Source organism: Bufo gargarizans, chromosome 2 (assembly GCF_014858855.1).
Source record: "Bufo gargarizans isolate SCDJY-AF-19 chromosome 2, ASM1485885v1, whole genome shotgun sequence".
Classification (NCBI taxonomy): Eukaryota; Metazoa; Chordata; class Amphibia; order Anura; family Bufonidae; genus Bufo; species Bufo gargarizans.
The window spans coordinates 561,337,230-561,356,652 of record NC_058081.1 but is presented as its reverse complement, the minus strand read 5'-3'; the positions used below and the strand labels follow the sequence as shown (position 1 = coordinate 561,356,652).

At 44.9% G+C, this 19,423-nt stretch overlaps 1 protein-coding gene across 3 annotated transcripts in view; it reads left to right on the top strand.

Annotated features, from left to right (window-relative positions):
• LOC122926703 overlaps positions 1-15,968 on the top strand; it is a 125,022-nt gene extending 109,054 nt beyond the window's left edge. For all 3 annotated transcript variants that reach the window (XM_044278171.1, XM_044278170.1, XM_044278169.1), the window contains one exon: positions 15,216-15,968. In XM_044278171.1, coding sequence (XP_044134106.1) covers positions 15,216-15,349 — 134 coding nt within the window. In that variant the 3' untranslated portion in view covers positions 15,350-15,968. The remainder of the gene's footprint in view (positions 1-15,215) is intronic.
• Positions 15,969-19,423: the final 3,455 nt, after the last annotated feature.

The window sequence follows — 19,423 nt, the reverse complement described above, 5'->3', positions numbered from 1 at the left end:
TATGTTAAAGGATGCACCAGACTTGGTTGAGTGGCTCACTCAGCCTTCCGCTTCTGCACCCTACTCATCCTCTCCATCTGCACCCTCTTCACTCTCTGCTGTGTGCACCCCCAAAGACACCACCCCCACCACCACCATCATATCCCCTCCGCTCGAGTCAGAGGAATTATTTTCCCCTCCATTACAAGACCATACCGATGCGCAGCCATTATTGGCTCCGGATCTGGAAGAGGAGGTGTCAACCACCACCCAGCAGTCTGACGATAGTACCCAGATCAACCCAAGGAGGGCGGTTCCCACTGTTGCTTCCTACTCCGAGATCTCTAATGTCAGTGGTGGTGAAGGTGACAAATCCGATGATGACGTGTCGATGGACGTCACGTAGGTGCCTACAAGAGAGGAAGTGGAGGGAGGAGAAGCAGGCAGAACTTACAGTGCACAGGAGGCAAAAAGCAGACTGCTAATGTATATGGAACGAGCCATCCACCATGCACGGTCACATCTGGCGCTCCCAGGACGCCGGCACATGGCTCCGCAGTGTGGGCTTTTTTAAAGGTGTCCGCTGCTGACAATAGTGTTGCCATCTGCAGCCTGTGCTGTCAATGCATAAGTCGCGGTAAGCCCAACACTCACCTAGGGATGACTGCCTTAAGAAGGCACCTGGCCTCCCATCACCGAGCCCAGTGGGAGCAACACCATGAGAACCAACAAAGCCACAATCCCGGCTCTCCCCATCTTGCCTCTTCTCCATCTCCTCTCTCCTCCCAGTTGTCCTCCACTCCACCTTCCTTGCCCCAAATGTTGGAGCGAAAAAATAGATGATAACGCTGGATAACCCCCTTGCCTAACGGCTGACCGCTGGCTTGTCAGAACTGCTAGCCCGCCAACTAATGCCATATAAACTGGTGGACTCGGAGGCCTTTAGAAAATGTGCGGCCATTTGCACACCGCAATGGAAGGTCCCCGGAAGGAAATATTTTTCCCAGAAGGGCATCCCAGAGCTATATGGCCACGTTCAGCGGCAAGTGAATGTATCTCTGGCACACAGTGTCGGTGCCAAGATACATCTTACCAGAAGATGAACCTTCTGACGACTGTCAAGCATGCAACCCGTGGCAACCGTGTAGATTTGGTGTTACCGCCACGGATTGCATGCAGGCCTGCCTCTTCTTCTTCTTCTCCTCCTCCTCCATCCTCCCTCTCCTCTTTGGCTGACTCCTCCTTTTCCGCTGCTACCGTCTTTTCTGCTGCGCCCCCAAAGCTCCCCAGAACCTATTTGACGCACCAGGTGAGACGTTGCAATGCTGTATCCTGGATGATGAGCAGGAGCCAGACCACTCCACCTCTTCCAGTTTAGTGCAAATGGGGGCCTTCATGCTCCAGTGTTTGAAGAGAGACCCCCGTATAAAAAGCATAAAGGGCAAGGACCAGTATTGGGTGGCAATGTACTTAGACCCCTGGTGCAAACACAAAATGGAGGAAATGTTACCACCATCACAGAGGCCTGTCAGAATGCAGCACTTACAGGCCTTGCTTCGAGAAATGCTGCATTCTGCTTTTGCGGGTGCTGGCATTGGAATTTCCACTCTCAGAGAAACAGTTGCAGGTACCAATCCAACAGCGCATGAAAGAAGAGGGCGGTTTGAAGATTTGTTAGTGACTTCGGATATGAGATCATTCATGCAGCCAACCCATCGACAGCTGTTCTCCGGATCCAGCCTCAGTGAACGCCTAGACCAGTGATGGCGAACCTATGGCACGGGTGGCAGAGGCGGCACTCAGAGCCCTCTCTGTGGGCACCCGCACCCTGGAAAAAGTCTATGGTGTACCAATATGCCTTAGACTTTTCCTGCAATTCATTCAGCGCAGGACGCACTATGAACAGCACAAGCAGAGCACTGAATGTAAGCAGGCTATTATAGCTAAATGATAAAGTACATGCAAGATAGACTATACTGGACTGTAGTATTCAGGGTAAATTGCTGTGTTGGCACTTTGTGATAAATAATTGGGTTTTGGGTTGCAGTTTGGGCACTCAGTCTCTAAAAGGTTCGCCATCACTGGCCTAGACCGACAGGTGTCCGACTACATCGGGTTAACGGCCGATGTGGACGCTCTGAGATGCAATGAACCCCTGGACTACTGGGTGTGCAGGCTTGATCTGAGGCCTGAGCTTTCACAATTGGCCATGGAACTGTTGGCTTGCCCCTCGTCCAGTGTCCTATCTGAAAGTACACTCAGCGCAGCGGGGGAGATCGTGACCGACCAGTGTGGACTACCTCACATTTCTAAAAATGAATGAGGTATGGATCTCGGAGGAATTTAACACGTGACGAGTCAACTACGTTTGATTGAATTTCCTCATGACAGCTCACAAATATCCGCCGCCAGTTACATTTTTATCCTGTGACCGCCTAATGTCCCTCCAGCCACAGAAGCCTACAAAGTTGTGTTCTGTCAGGTGAATGCCTATTGGCTAATTTATAGGGTCTGTACTGGCGGACATTTACCTTTTTATCCTGTGACCGCCTAATGTACCTCCAGCCCAGTGCAGTTTTTAGGTAAAATTTCTCTCAGGGCGAGTGTCAAAAAAAATCCCCCCCCCCCGCCTCCCTCCAAAACTGCTCGATGAAATAAGTGTCTCCCCATTGTAAAACATGTGGAACCACATTGCACGGACGGTCACAGTGACGCACCCAGTGACCCACTGTCCCATAGACTCAGGCTCTCACTCACAGCAGGCTTCTTTCTCAGCACTGCTCCGGGCGGGCGGTAACAGGCAGGTAGTGCTGGCGGCGGTGCTCATCTCACTCACTGTACGTCACGCAGTGCGTGAGGTACAGTGAGTGAGCGCCGCCGCCCGCACTGCCTGCCTGTGGGGGGACATTATTTTTAATAAGGATCACTATGGACATTATTTAGAATGGAGGCTGCTGTGGATGTCATTATAACTGTATAATGTCTGATAGGCCTAGTCCTGAGTTATATTACCCTGCCCTGTATAATAATGTACCCTGATACCCCTTAGTTATATTACTCCAGCGGGGTAATATAACTAAGGGGTATCAGGGATGGGTACATTATTATACGGGGCATGGGCAGGGTAATATAACTCAGCTCGGGACTAGGCCTATCAGACATTATACAGTTATAATGAGTAATGACACCAACAGCAGCCTCCATTCGAAATAATGTCCATAGTGATCCTTATTAAACTTAATGTCCCCCACAGTGACAGTGGCCCCCATTTTCATGTCTCCCACAGTGGCCCCCCCATTGTAATTAATGCCCCCCCCCATTGTAATTAATTCCCCCATTGTAATTAATGCCCCCCCATTGTAATTAATTCCCCCCATTGTAATTAATGCCCCCCCAGACCATCACTCACCTCACAGCAGGCATCAGCACTGCTCAGGGGCTCAGGGCGGGCGGTAACAGGCAGGCAGTGCGGCACTCACTCACTCACTGTATGTCACGCGCCTGCGCCGCCTAGTGGGAGGAGCAGGCGCGTGACGTCAGTAAGTGCCGCCCACACTGTCTGAAGAGTGAGAGGACTCGGCACTCGGGCGCAGGTCAGGCAAGATGTCAGAGGGAGGGAGCCAGGGCGCACGGCCGAGAAACGACAAGAGGGCGCCCCTGCCGACGCCCCCCTTCTGACAGCGCCCCGGGCGGCCGCCCGTCCCGCCCGCCCCTAGAAACGGCCCTGCTCCAGCCACAGAATCCAAAGTTCTTTGCTGTCAGGTAATGCTTATTGCCTAATTTTTGGGGCCTGTACTGGCCGACATTTACATATTTATACTGTGACCGCCTAATGTACCTCCAGCTACAGAATCCAAAGTTCTTTGCTGTCAGGTAATGCCTATTGCCTAATTTTTGGGGCCTGTACTGGCTGACATTTACATATTTATCCTTTGACCGCCTAATGTACCTCCAGCTACAGAATCCAACGTTCTTTGCTGTCAGGTGAATGCCTATTGCTTAATTTTTGGGGCCTGTACTTGCCAACAGTTACATTTTTTTTATCTCTAGCCGCATAATCACACCCCTGTCTCACTCCTCTGCCTCTCATTATGCTGGCGTATGAACCGCATTCACCATAAGGACCTTCTAATGTCACAGAGTCATGTGACTGTGCCCCCCACCCTGTATTGTGCCCTTCACCCTGTACTGTGCCCACTTATACCCTGCATTGTGCCCTCTCACCACACCCTGTGCAGTGCCCCTAGTCATTCCCTGTACTGTGCCCTCTTATACTCTTTTATCCGGTCACGGTATGGCGGTGTTATCCGGTCACTGCGCAGAGGTGTTATCCGGTCAATGTATGGCGGTGGTATCAAATATCTGGATGGCCTTAACTGTATCCCTTTCCCTGCCCACGCCATACTTTTTTAGATCTGGCATGAGTGGGAAAAATATTACAGATTGCGGTGCTAAGGACCTTTACGCCACATTCTGTGTCAGAAATACGCCTAACATAGACTTATTGCTATATAATAAATGACCACCTTATTGTATTATTATTTGTGGGTAGGGCTAATATCTTTATATTATATAGATTCTAGTGTATTATACTGTGCCCTGTATTTCCCAGTAGAAAATGATCCTTGGGAAACACAGTCCTCATCCCTGACCACCAGGACCAGGTAGTGCTCTGTCAGTCCATGGCGGCCTCCACTCTCCACCACGCTGATCCGCTATGTACTGTTGCTTATTCTGACACTAGGGCTGGGTTCACATCCTATTTTTGCCATCCATTTTATGCATACCAAAAATGTATGCGTTAACAGATGCCTCAAACTGATGCTGTACAGTGGCGTCCGTTCACCATACAGTTCCATGGTAGAAAAAAATTATGTTAACTTATGCATTCTTTTAATGCACTCTGCAGGATACAAAAACTTGGAGTGCTGCACATTTGTATACATCAAACCGATAGGAAATACAATTTTCTAGTCTCCAGCAGGAACATGTTTGAGAGTTTCCCTTTAAGACGCATAAAAATGGCCCCCGATTAAAATACATATTTTTGGTGGGAATTTTTGCCAATGATCCCCCTCTGGTATGTCACTGTACATGTTGTGGGACTATTTGTGTACTTTTAGTAAGTATTTGGTGGCTGCAAATATGAGCTAAAGGTTTTTCAGGTTTGCCTGCCATTAAATTGAATGGGGCCTGCTGAGAACTTGTGGTTCGCGAACATTTGATCCATTTGAACCATCCTGGCCGATGTTCGTCCATCACTAGAGATGGCCTTGAGGTTCGCCCGGCGGTCGTTTCGCGGCAAACTTTGTGTGTTCACGATTCGCCAAATATGCGAACATATGGAGAAATTCGCGCCCGCCATATTCTTTTACATTGTGAAGAACTTTGACCCATGACACATCCATCAGGTGGTACAGGACAGCAAATTGAGACATTTCAGCACATGGACATACCCCTACCTTATAAATAAACCTGATCTGGCCGCCATTTTACATTCAGTGTTTTGCCAGTGTAGGGAGAGGTTGCTGTGTGGAGCAGGGACAGGCTGTTAGGGACACCAAACGCTAGCTAATAGGGCCACAATAGTCATTTTAAGGACTGGTATAGGTGTGCTATCGATAGGTGTGATACACAGAGGGGTGCGATATACTTATAATATACTTTTATAATGAGTCAAAAACACATAGATCTATATAGTGATCACCTGGAAGTCAGGGGCCTAGGGGCTTACTAGGGCCATTTTTATATAGGGTAAGGTTCTGGACGGGATCGCTCTTATCAGGGCGGGTGGTCTGTGGTTAGGCTATCAGGGCCAGAATAGCACCCCTCCTGTAGGGCAATATCAGGGAAAGTTCTTTGCCCACACTGTCCTTCAATCCCACATCATCATCTAGCCGAGGGATGGATGTTTTTTTGCTATCCCTCCTGGATTCATAGATGTGCACTGGAACCCCCCAGATTGTGGTAGGACATATGGTTTCTGATTTGGTGCCGCCGAGCACCTGATTGTCACCGCCAGCTCTGTGAGAAGATCTGGCAGACGTTCTTCTCTACCTGTTGTATGATGTTCTTTGTTTTGGTTTCGCTTTCTCATCTCCTTTCCTTCTCCCAGCTGTCACCTATTTGCACTGATTGTCTCCCTTTATATTCCCTCCCATACTGCCTCACTTTGCGGTTTATACTTCTTCCTGGATTGTGTTCACTGCTGGAGGCTGCTTCTCCTGATTCCTCAGATAAGTCTGTTTCCTTTATTTGTGGTTCCTTACTGGCTTAATTGTAGGTGACCCTGACTCCGTCTGTATTAAGTGCAGGGTGCCGGTGGTCGTGCCCCCTCACTATTATAGGGTTTTCAGGTGTCACATAGTATGAGGTACGTGGACATGCAATCGTCTGCCCTAAAGATATTTGCATGGGCATAGCAGTCAGGGAGAGCTCTAGGGGTTTTATAGGGCTCACCCATATGCTCCTTAGTTTAGGATCAAGCCAGTCGGATGTTTATTTAGAAGTTCCAGCTTTTTGCAACACCATTCGTGACATTATAAACCGGCATAACCATCTTAAGCATGGATCCGGTTTCAGCCTTGATTGACCGCATGCAGGGTCTTTCGCTGGAGGTAGCATATCTCCGTAAAACTGTGTCTCAGTTTCAGGTGACCGGTTCTGCTGGCATTCATGGAATTTGTTCTGAGCCTAAGATCTCGCTTCCGGATACGTTCTCCGGGGGTAGTGAGAATTTTGTTCGCTTTAGAGAGGCTTGCAAACTCCATTTTCGCCTACTTCCCCATTCCTCTGGTGATGAGGAGCAGAGGGTGGGGATCATCATCTCGCTGCTCAGGGATAACTCTCAGTCTTGGGCCTTTTCGCTGCCATTCGGGGCACGGCCCCTCCGATCGGTGGATGAATTTTTTGTAGCCCTGGGGCAGATATATGATGACCCAGATCGTATTGCTCTGGCTGAATCTAAACTGCTCCTTTTATGCCAGGGTAAACAGTCTGCAGAGATACTGTATATTGTTCAGAATTTCGGAGATGGGCAGCTGATACTGGTTGGAATGATGCTGCACTCCGAAGTCAATTTTTGCCATGGCCTTTCGTAAAGATTGAAAGATGCATTTGCTTTTCATGAGCGACCAGCCTCGTTAGAATCTGCCATGTCTCTAGCTGTTCGTATTGACAGGCGTCTTAAAGAGAGAGAGGAGACTACTCCTTCCTGTCATATTCAGTCCAAGGACAGTGGGGCTGTCTCATTCAGTGCGCAGGGGTCTCAGTCTCTCTCAATCCACTCTGAGGAGGAGGCCATGCAGCTGGGTTTGCTTGCCTCTGATAGTAGAGGATTCAGCTCTCAGAGGAGGGTTTGTTTCTGTTGTGAGGGTATAAATCATTTGGCTAATGTTTGCCCCTCTAGGAGATTCATGGAGTTTTCTGAGGGTAATAAAAGAAAAACAAAAAGAAAAAAACCCTCTAAAAACGTTCCATTTGCTACTATTGGCAAGGTTGATGTGGAAATTGAAGGTTTGCCATTTACTTGTAGTTCCCGTTTTCTCCTACCTGCCAGGGTGGCGCTAGACAGCAAGAACATTGTTTGTGAGATTTTTGTAGATAGTGGAGCAGCTGTCAATCTCATTGATAATTAATTTGCAATAACGCATGGTTTCCAGGTATGCACTTTGGAAAAGAATATACCTGTTTTTGCTATCGATGCTTATGCTCCACTTTCTCAAAGATCGTTAAAGGGCATAGTTCACAATATCCGTTTGACTGTGGGTGACGCTCATGTTGAGGATATGTCATGTTTCGTCTTAAGCGGATTACCTACTCCTCTAGTGTTGGGGCTACCCTGGCTCACTAAACATAACCCCACCATTGATTGGCAAGCAAGGCAAATAAATGGGTGGAGTGAGTTTTGCAGAGAGAATTGCCTCATGGCGTCTCTTTCAGAGGTTTCTACCAAGACTGTGCCATCTTTTCTCTCTGAATTTTCAGATGTGTTTTCCGAGAGTGGTGTCCCGGAGTTGCCCCCGCACCGGGAGTACGACTGCCCTATTAATCTCATCCCAGGCGCCAAACTGCCAAAATCACATTTATACAATCTCTCCCAACCTGAAAGAGTCACTATGCGTACTTCTATCTCTGAGAGCCTGAGAAAGGGACACATCCGACCCTCGAAGTCACCTGTTGCCGCTGTTGTTTTTTTTTAAGAAAAAAGATGGTGCTTTAAGACCTTGTCTTGATTTCAGAGAGCTGAACCGTATCACGATTCGTGACCCATATCAGCTTCCTCTGATCCCGGACCTGTTTAACCAGATTGTTGGGGCTAAGGTTCTTTCTAATTTGGATTTAAGAGGGGCATACAACCTAGTCAGGGTCAGGGAAGGGGACGAATGGAAGATGGCCTTCAATACCCCTGAAGGTAATTTTGAGAATTTGGTTATGCCCTTTGGTTTGATGAATGCTCCGGCCTTCTCCGGCCTTCTCCCAATATTTTGTGAACAGCATTTTTCATCATTTAATGGGGAAATTTGTACTGGTGTATCTGGATGACATTTTGATTTTTTCTCCTGATTTCAAGACTCACCGGGACCACCTACGTCAGGTCTTGCTGATTCTGCGGGATAATAAATTGTACGTTAAACTGGAAAAATGTGTGTTTGCGGCTCCGGAGATTCAATTTCTTGGTTTTCTTCTCTCCGCTTCTGGTTTTCGCATGGACCCTGAGAAGGTCTGCGCTGTGCTTGATTGGAAGCTTACTGAGAATCAGAAGGCGCTGATGCGTTTTTTGGGTTTTGCCAATTATTACAGAAAGTTAATTTAAAATTATTCCTCTGTTGTTAAGCCACTCACTGATATGACTAAAAAGGGGGTAGATTTTTCTTCGTGGTCGGTAGATGCGCTTAAAGCCTTTTCTAGTATCAAAGAGAGTTTTGCTTCCGCTCCCATTTTGGTACAACCTGATGTCTTCTACCTTTTATTGTTGAGGTGGACGCATCCGAGTTGGGTGTGGGTGCGGTCTTATCTCAGGGTCCCACTTCTGCCAAATGGCGACTGTGTGCCTTTTTCTCAAGAAAACTCTTGGGATGTGGGAGATAGGGAGTTGTTGGCCATCAAATTAGCTTTTGAAGAATGGCGCCATTGGTTAGAGGGAGCCAGACACCCTATTACCGTGTTTACAGACCATAAAAATCCGGCCTACTTGGAATCGGCCAAGCGTCTGAACCCGAGACAGGCCAGATGGTCTTTGTTCTTTTCTAGGTTAAATTTTGTTGTTACGTTCCGCCCTGGGGTTAAAAATGTGAAGGCGGATGCCCTGTCACGTTGTTTTCCGGGAGGGGGGAACTTTGAAGACCTGGGTCCCATTTTGGCTGTAGGGGTGGTCGCCTCTGCTCTTTATCCTGATTTGGAGGCAGAGGTTCAGGCAGCCCAGGCAGAGGCTCCCGATCTTTGTCCCCCTGGGTGGTTGTTTGTGCCTCTCGCTTTACGACACAAGGTTTTTAAGGAGCACCACGATACTGTCCTTGCTGGGCACCCAGGGAGCAGAGCCAAAGTGGATCTTATTGCTCGGATATTCTGATGGCCGGCTCTTCGTAAGACGGTTGAGGGTTTTGTGGCAGCCTGAGAGACCTGTGCTCGTGCCAGGGTCCCTCATTCACGACCATCGGGTTCTCTCCTCCCGTTACCCATTCCTTCCCGTCCTTGGACGCATCTGTCCATGGACTTCATTACGGACCTGCCTCGTTCCTCGGGGAAGACTGTGATTCTGGTAGTAGTGGACCGTTTTAGCAAAATGGCGCATTTCATTCCCTTTCCTGGGTTACCCAATGCTTAGACGCTGGTGCAACCGTTTGTTGATCACATTGTTAAATTGCATGGCATTCCTTCAGACATCGTTTCTGATAGGGGGACGCAATTTGTTTCCAGATCCTGGAAGGCCTTCTGTTCTCGCTTGGGGGTTCAGTTGTCGTTCTGCTTTTCACCCGCAGTCGAATGGTCAGACCGAACGCATCAATCAGAATCTGTAGACATATCTGCAATGTTTTGTGGCGGAAAATCAGGAGGATTGGTGTTCTTTTTTGTCCCTTGCCGAGTTTGCTTTAAATAACCGTCGCCAGGAGTCCTCTGATAAGTCACCATTTTTTGGTGCATATGGGTTTCATCCGCAGTTTGGGACATTCTCTGGAGAGGGGTCTTCTGGTTTACCTGATGAGGAGAGATTTTCCTCATCTTTGTCATTTATTTGGCAAAAGATTCAGGGTAATCTGAAGAGGATGAGTGAGAGATATAAGCGTGTGGCAGACGTGTGCCTGGTCCGGACCTGAATGTGGGTGATCTGGTGTGGTTGTCTACAAAGAATATCAAACTGAAGGTTCCCTCCTGGAAGTTGGGTGCTAGGTTTATTGGGCCTTACAAAATCTTGTCCGTCATCAATCCCGTTGCTTTCCGTCTTGATCTTCCTCAGACTTTGAAGATCCATAATGTTTTTCGCAAGTCCCTATTAAAACCTTATGTCCAACCCACTGTACCCTCCTCTTTGCCTCCTCCTCTGATTGTTGTTGATGATATTTTTGAATTTCAGGTTTCTAGGATTGTGGATTCTCGTATTATCCATGGTTCTCTCCAGTACCTCGTTCATTGGGAGGGTTATGGTCCTGAGGAGAGGATGTGGGTCGCACTGGCGGACATTAAGGCTACTCGTCTAATCAGGGCTTTCCATAGGTCTCATCCTGAGAAAGTGGGCTCTAAGTGTCCGGAGTCCACCCGTAGAGGGAGGGGTACTGTCACTGCCAGCTCTGTGAGAAGATCTGGCAGACGTTCTTCTCTACCTTTAGTATGATGTTCTTTGTTTTGGTTTCACTTTCTCATCTCCTTTCCTTCTCCCAGCTGTCACCTATTTGCACTGATTGTCTCCCTTTATATTCCCTCCCATACTGCCTCACTTTGCGGTTTATACTTCCTGGATTGTGTTCACTGCTGGAGGCTGCTTCTCCTGATTCTTCAGATAAGTCTGTTTCCTTTATTTGTGGTTCCTTGCTGGCTTGATTGTAGGTGACCCTGACTCCGTCCGTATTAAGTGCAGGGAGCCGGTGGTCGTGTCCCCTCACTATTATAGGATTTTCAGGTGTCACATAGTATGAGGTATGTGGACATGCAATCGTCTACCATAAAGATCTTTGCATGGGCATAGCAGTCAGGGAGAGCTCTAGGGGTTTGGGATCAAGTCAGTCGGATGTTTATTTATAAGTTCCAGCTTTCTGCAACACCATCCGTGACACTGATTTAGTGCTGTCGAGCACTTGTTATTGCCTACCACATCTATGCTTTTTGCTTAACTTTAATAATTACATTTATTTTCATTTTGAAGGATATCTTTTCCATTCACACGTCCGCAAAATGGGTCCGCATCCATTCCGCAATTTTGCGCAACGAGTGCCGACCCATTCATTTTCAATGGGGTAGGAATGCGCTGTCCGCATCCGCATTTGCGGATCCACATCGCATTTGCGGATACGCACTTCCACATCTGTGCTTCCATTTCCGCAAAACAATAGAACATGTCCTATTCTTGTCCGCAATTGCAGACAAGATTAGGCATTTTCTATTATAGTGCCGGCGATGTGCGGTCCACAAATTGCGGAATGCACATTGCCGATGTCCGCGCTTTGCGGATCCGCTAAACACTTACGGACGTGTGAATGGAGCCTCATAGTAAAATTATTAAAGGTTACGTTTTATCTTTATGTATATTCTAATGGATTGCCTTCCTTGTACAATGTTATAATGTACTTTCTATGCTAGAAAGTATATTATAGTGCATTTGTATTGTGCGGCAGTTGTGTGCGGTTCTGCTGCAATACTGCAGGTATATAGAGGGACAAGCGTTATTGGAACAAATAATTTTTACAGGTGTGATATACCAGTCGTCTGAATGAAAAACTGATTGAAGTGGGGTGTTATATACCAATATACTTTCTTTATAGTGCATTTGGGTACTGTATAGTGCATTTGCACATGCGTGTACGCAAAAATTATATTGCCGATATTTTGCATTGAATTTTTTTTTCATGGTGATCGCAAATTCGAATAATACATCTGGTATGTCACTGTCCATGTTGTGGTACTATTTGTACACTTCTAGTAATTATTTATTGGCTGAAAATATGAGCTGAAGGTTTTTCAGGTTCGCCTGCCATTAAAATGAATTGGACTAGCGCGAACTTGCGGTTCGCAAACATTTGATCGCGTTCGCAAACCGTCCCGGCAGATGTTCGTCCATCAGTACTGGAGGTTGTCTGCTGTTTCATCGAGCTGAGGCTGAAGGGCTCAGGCTGGGGATTTGATCAAGTGTCTCAGCACGAGATTTGGTCCTGACTTTGTTCCCTACATCAGGAGCTCCTAACACACACACCCTACCCCAAGCAGGGGGTGGGCTGCACTCCTCACTAATTTCCTTCTCCACCCAGGGTGTAGGCTGTGGGAATAGTCCACACTTCCACAGAGGGGGAGCTAAGCTGGAATGAACTATTCCAGCTTAGATGTACTAAACTGAACCTAAGTTCCTACCAAGCCATTGCTGCCACCTGCTGGTGAACATGGAAAATGACAACAGTAATGGTATTTAACCCTTTCACGACTGCAATCTGTATATATACGTGATAGCTGCACATACCCCGTGCAGCTACCACGTATATAAACGTTCTGGCAGCTCTTTAATCCAAGCGCTGCAAAGCGCTTGGATTAAAGCTTCTGCCCCTGCCCTGTATGCTGTCACGGACAGCATACAGTGCAGTAATGCCGGAAAGGGACCAATCAGAGTGGCCCCTTGCCGGCAATCGATCCGATTGGTTAGTCTGTGCAGATCGCGGCAGTGTTAAAATGCCGGTTTCATGCTCTGATCTGCGCTCTGCAGACCAGAGCATGAAATCAGGTAATGTGTCCTCGAGTAATACACCCCCCCCCCTGCCGATCTGTGCCTCCGATCTGTGTCTGTGCCCCCCCTTGTGCCGCCTGCAGCTCAACTCCTACTAGCTGCCGAGATGTGGTCCGCCCCCTCCCCGCCCCCTCCAGTCATTTTGTAGCCTCCCCGATCCCCCCCTACCCATGCAGTCATTTTGTAGACCCCCCGATCCCCCCCCACCTTTCCAGTGTTGCCCCCCGATCCCCCTGCTGTGTGCGATGGCGGCGGCTCTATTACTGAGCCGCCGCCATCAGCAGAGAGTGTCAGCTCTATGCTGACACTCTCCTGTAACCCCATAGATGCCGCGGTTGCGGCATCCATGATGTTAACAGAGGGAGGGAGCTCCCTCTCTCAACCATCGGGGCTGCAGCGCTGTGATTGCAGCACCCGATGGTTGCCATGGCAACCGGACGCTTTGCAAAAGCGTCCTGTTGCCATGGAAAGGTGTCCAGTGCTGCCACCTACAGGACATCTGGAAGTATTATACTTTGGAATACAAGAGCATTGCAAAGTATAGTACAACTATCAGCCCCACTGGATCTTGAAGATCCAAGAGGGAACTGATAAAAAAAAGTGAAAATAATAAAAGAGAAAATAAGTAAATAAATAAATAAAAGTGTAAATTAAAAAAATTAATTGCCTTTTCCTATAAAAAAAATGAAAAAATAAAATAAAATACACATATTAGGTGTCGGCGCGTCCGTAACGACCGCCTCTATAAATATATCACATGATAGACCCCGTCCGATAAACACCATAAAATAAAATAACAGTGCCAAAAAAAGCTATTTTTGTCACCTTACATCACAAAAAGTGCAACAGCAAGCGATAAAAAAGGCTTATGACCCCAAAATAGTACCAATCAAACCGTCAACTCGTCCCGCAAAAAATTATACCCTATTTAAGACAATCGCCCAAAAAATAAAAAAGTTATGGCTCTCAGACTATAGAGACACTAAAACATCATTTTTTTGGTTTCAGAAATGCTATTATTGTGTAAAACTTAAATAAATAAGAAAAAGTATACATATTAGGTATTGCCACGTCCGTAACGATCTTCTCTATAAAACTATCACATGACCTAACTCCTCAGATGAACGCTGTAAAAATAAATAAATGAAAACTGTTCCAAAACAGACAATTTTTGGGTCACCTTGCCCCATAAAGTGTAATAATTAATGATCAAAAAATCCTATGTACCCAAAAATGGTACCAATAAAAACCTCAACACTTTCTGCAAAAAACGAGCCCCTGCACAAGATGATCGGCAGAAAAATAAAAAACATATGGCGTTCAGAAAACCAATCCAGCACAATCTGCCTTCCAAAAACCGTATGGCATTCCTTTCCTTCTGCGCCCTGCCGTGTGCCCGTACAACAGTTTACGACCACATGTGGGGTGTTTATGTAAACCGCGGAATCAGGATAATAAATATTGAGTTTTGTTTGGCTGTTAACTCTCAATGTGTTAAAGAAAAAAAATATAAAAAATGGAAAATCTGCCAAAAAAGTGAAATTTAGAAATTTCATCTCCATTTTCCTTTAATTCTTGTGGAACGCCTAAAGGGTTAACAAAGTTTGTAAAATCAGTTTCGAGTAACTTGAGGGGTGTAGTTTCTACAATGGGGTCATTTATGGGGGTTTCCACTATGTAAGCCCCACAAAGGGACTTCAGACCTGAACTGGTCCTTTAAAAGTGGGTTTTGGAAATTTTCTTAAAAATTGTAAGAATTACTTCTAAACTTCTAAGCCTTCTAACGTCCTAAAAAAATAAAATTACATTTCCAAAATGATGCCAACATAAAGTAGACATATGGGGAATGTTAAGTAATAAATATTGTATTAGGTATCACTTTCTGTTTTAGAAGCAGAGAAATTGAAATTTTGAAAATTGTGAATTTTTAAAACTTTTTGGTAAATTTGGGATTTTTTCATAAATAAAGGTGAAATATATTGACTCAAATATATGACTATCATGAAGTACAATGTGTCACGAGAAAACAATCTCAGAATGGCTTGGATAAGTAAAAGCGTTCCAAAGCTATTACCACATAAAGTGACGCATGTCAGATTTGTAAATTTTGACCTGGACACTGGGGCATCAATGACCCTTGGTCATGAAAGGGTTAACATGGTTTATGCACATTTGTGAATGACATAATGCAAAATCACATCAGATGACAAGCTAGAGGCTCTTAACAGATTGTAGCGGGGTAGAAGAGTTTAGTAACACAACTCTGGGGTGTTACGCTTCTTCTATCTTACTTGTTTTCTTTTACTTTCAGATCCCAGGATCATGGCTGATTACACAACAACAAATAGAATACGCCTCGTTCTGGCCATAGCTCTGATTATTTTGGCCTGTGGTTTTATCATTGAATTTTGGATCAGCTCAAACAAGGATGGACAGTGTTCTTGAAAGATGCTAAATCTGAAATTGTAATTAATTAGATACTGTGTCACCATCTATAATAACGCTGTGAACTTTATTTTAAAAAGTGCGTGAGCTCTGCACATGAAATTAAGAGAGGAACTGCTACTATATATTATCGCAATACAGGCATTGTATGATTTGTAAAATAGCAATTTTTTTATTTTTGTTTTAAGGTTTATCTAAGGTTTTGTATGCAAAATATTGGTACCTTATAGAGATAGATGTGTATTGTAAGATAACAATAAATAGCTGTATGTATTTTTATATATATTGTTTCCATTTTTATAATAAGCCAAGCATTAATGACATTTTCAATATAACAGCTAGGTGGTATAACAGGCTGAGCCATATACCGGTGAGCTCCCTTTATAATATTATTGTTTACAATATTTAAGTCTGAAATTACTGGAGGGCGCAGTTTACATAAATTATCTGTGATGATGTTTCCTGGTAAATGTTGGGAATTTTAAAGGGGTGGTGCAAGGTCTGACATCGCTGTAGCCAATCACAGGCCTCGGCGGTGTCCAGCTCCAATTGCGACCATGTGACTAGGGTTGAGCGAATCTATTTGCATAAAACTTTGTTTCAAGACTGTACAGAGTGAGCGCTCCGTACAGTATTAGAATGTATTGGCTCCGATGAGCCAAAGTTATTACTTCGCGAAATGTTGCAAGACTTTGCATAATTACTTCAGAAATTGATTTATACTGTAAAAAAACATTTCCCTAACTCAGGTTCGGTTCCAAGTTGCACATTGGAATTGTTTTTTTTTACAGTATAAATCAATTTCTGAAGTTATTATGCAAAGTCTCGTGAGACTTCATGAAGTAATAACTTCGGCTCATCGAAGCCAATACATTCTAATACTGTACAGAGCGCTCTCTCAATACAGTATTGAAACAAAGTTTTATGCAAACCGACTTTGGATGTTGTTTCATCCGAAGTAGATTCGCTCATCCCTATTTATAATTAGTGTTGAGCGTGAATATTCAAATAGCGAATTTTAATCGCGAATATTGGCACTTCATGAATTCGCGAATATTTAGAATATAGTGCTATATATTCGTAATGACGAATATTCAGCATTTTTTCCATCCGAACACATGATTACTCCCTGCTTCTTGCTTGTGAGCCAATGACGTCATTGGCCCACAAGCAAGAAGCAGGGAGGAATCATGTGTTCACTTCAGATGAAAAAATTGTGAATATTCTAAAAAACTAATATATAGCACTATATTCTAAAGTGCTATATATTTGTTTTTGACCCACGCCTGTATTGAGCGCGCAATATTCGCATATCATGCGATCATTACCTTGCCGATTTTCGCGTAAAAAACAAAACATTTAGAATGCAACCAATATACAAATTTGCAAACATATGACGAATATTCTACAAAATATTCACGAAATATCATGAATTCGAATATGACCCCTGCCGCTCATCATTATTTATAATTCATTATGATCTTCTAAAGTGTTCATAAAAATTTTTTTGGGCAGTCTGTGATTTTGGGATAAGATGCCCAGAAAAATGAACATTTCTGGTTAGCAACTCTGCAGGGGGGAGAGTATTCTTCATCTGTGTATATATTGTCTCTGTTTGTCTAAAGGTATACATACATATTACATTGCTGTTGGCTGAGCCTGCCAATCTAGGCTATATAGGGGTATCAAAACTCTTTCCCAATGGCAGATCGGTGATCCTTTGTTCTCACTGGAGATAAGCCTGCTCCCTTCTCCACTGAGAAAACATTTAAAATCAGTTAAGGAAGGGAAGGGATGCAAATGAGCTCTTAACAAGTTCTGCCTCTAATGCCACCAGATGTAAGGCAGCTATACTATAAGTCAATGTTCAGCTCTTAAAATAAGCCTTGAGACATGACTTGTATATTAAATAAGCCAGCACCTCATCTACAGACAGCTGTTTTGGGGTGATTTCCCCTCGTCAGTGCAGAGCAGAGAGTACTAGCTTAACTGGGTGAGAGTTAAGAGCTCATTTGCATCCCTTCCCTCCCAGAATTCCAGAGGAGCATGTATGGCCTATAAGTCTCCACACACTGATTAAGGTGCTCTCTCCCTAAAATAAGCCTATTAATAAGCTTAGTTTTCAGTGTCACTAGTGTATGTAATCTGACATATTAGCCTGTCATATCATAGTAGTGGACTGGATTGGTACAGGCTCAAAGGCTGTTTCAGACCTAGAGGAAGCCTGGGTGGTGGAAGTGGCATAAATGATGTGATCATTGCTGGTGTGGGCTCTGAGCGGGTATCTGTCTACACAGTGCTAGTCATTATTATATTGGACTCTGTCCAACTGCGATTTTTCTTTAGAAGAAATTTATGAAAATGGTGTTGTCTTCACCTATTTTAAAAAAATGTTTTGTCTTTCAAAAATCTAATATTTCAGAGTTATGTAATTGACTTCACATAAATTTCATTGGCCTCCATCCAGCTGCAACTTTTTTGTCTTAAATAAATACATAGAAAATTGTCTCAAATTTTCTTGCCTTCACCAAGATTGTTTGACTGTGTTCTGTTCCAAAACAATCTGTTCTCTCCAGTGTGCCTGAATACACCAAACAATTGCTATCTGCAAGCTCTGCTTTGTCCAATAAAGTTTTTGTTTTTTTTAATTATTACAAATTGTCTTGTCTTAAAAAAAATTCCATTTATGAGTCATGTAATTCAAATAGATTTTATTGAAATTTGTTCAGTTGTGACTTCTTTCCCCAATTTTTTTTATGAAAATTAAGAATTTCTGAAAGTTTTATGCTTGTCTACAAAACTTGCCTCGCCTTGTATTACTACGCCTGTAACATGGTGGAAAATGTGGGCTACTCTTTGGTAGTGTCACAGTGCAGCAAGGGGCATGCACCCATAGACACGTGAAGCAGCTTTCAAAGCCAGGGAGAATACTTGACTTTCACAGCCCCCTGGATCAATGTTTTGCTTGGCAGTCAGGGTTTGAGGGCAGCAATTCAGGTCATAGTCTGTGAGTAGCTACTGTCACATAATAATACTGAGGATAAATGGGAGAGCTTTAATTACACATTGAGTAATTGCACTAAAAAAATTATTCCTTTAGGTAACAAGTATAAACAGCTAAAATTAACCCCTTCCCCCATGGCTTACAGTTACTGTAAAAAAAGACCTTTCAAAAATACAAATCTGAGGGGTCCGCTGTAGCCTTTGAAGTTTACAAAGGGCTTAATAAAATCTATAAAATGAAGATAAAATCTGCAAAAATGAACAGCAGGTGGCAAACAAGAGCAAAACTAATCCCCAAAAATTCTTTAACCGCCTAACGCAGGATCGCGGTCCGGAGGCGGCTGTCTCAGGCAGAGTCACGCATTGGTGCGTCATCTCGAGAGACTTCCTGTGAACGCGCGTACACAGGAACTGCAGGTAAGCGAGTGGATCTCCAGCCTGCCAGCGGCGATCGCTCGCTGGCAGGCTGTAGATGCGATTTTTTTTTAACCCCTAACAGGTATATTAAACGCTGTTTTGATAACAGCGTCTAATATACCTGCTACCTGGTCCTCTGGTGGTCCCTTTTGCTTCGATAGAACACCAGAGGACACAGGTAGCTGTGTAATAAGTAGCACCAAGCACCACACTACACTACACCCCCCTGTCACTTATTGACCCCTTATTAACCCCTGATCACCCCATATAGACTCCCTGATCACCCCCCTGTCATTGATAACCCCCCTGTAAGGCTCCATTCAGAGGTCCGTATGTGTTTTACGGATCCACGGATCCATGGATCGGATCCGCAAAGCACATACGGACGTCTGAATGGAGCCTTACAGGGGGGTGATCAATGACAGGGGGGTGATCACCTTATATAGACTTCCTGATCACCCCCTGTCATTGATCACCCCCCTGTAAGGCTCCATTCAGATGTTCGTATGTGTTTTGCGGATCCGTAGATCCACGGATCGAATCCGCAAAACACATACGGACGTCTGAATGGAGCCTTACAGGGGGGTGATCAGGGAGTCTATATGGGATGATCACCCCCCTGTTAGGCTCCATTCAGACATCCATATGTGTTTT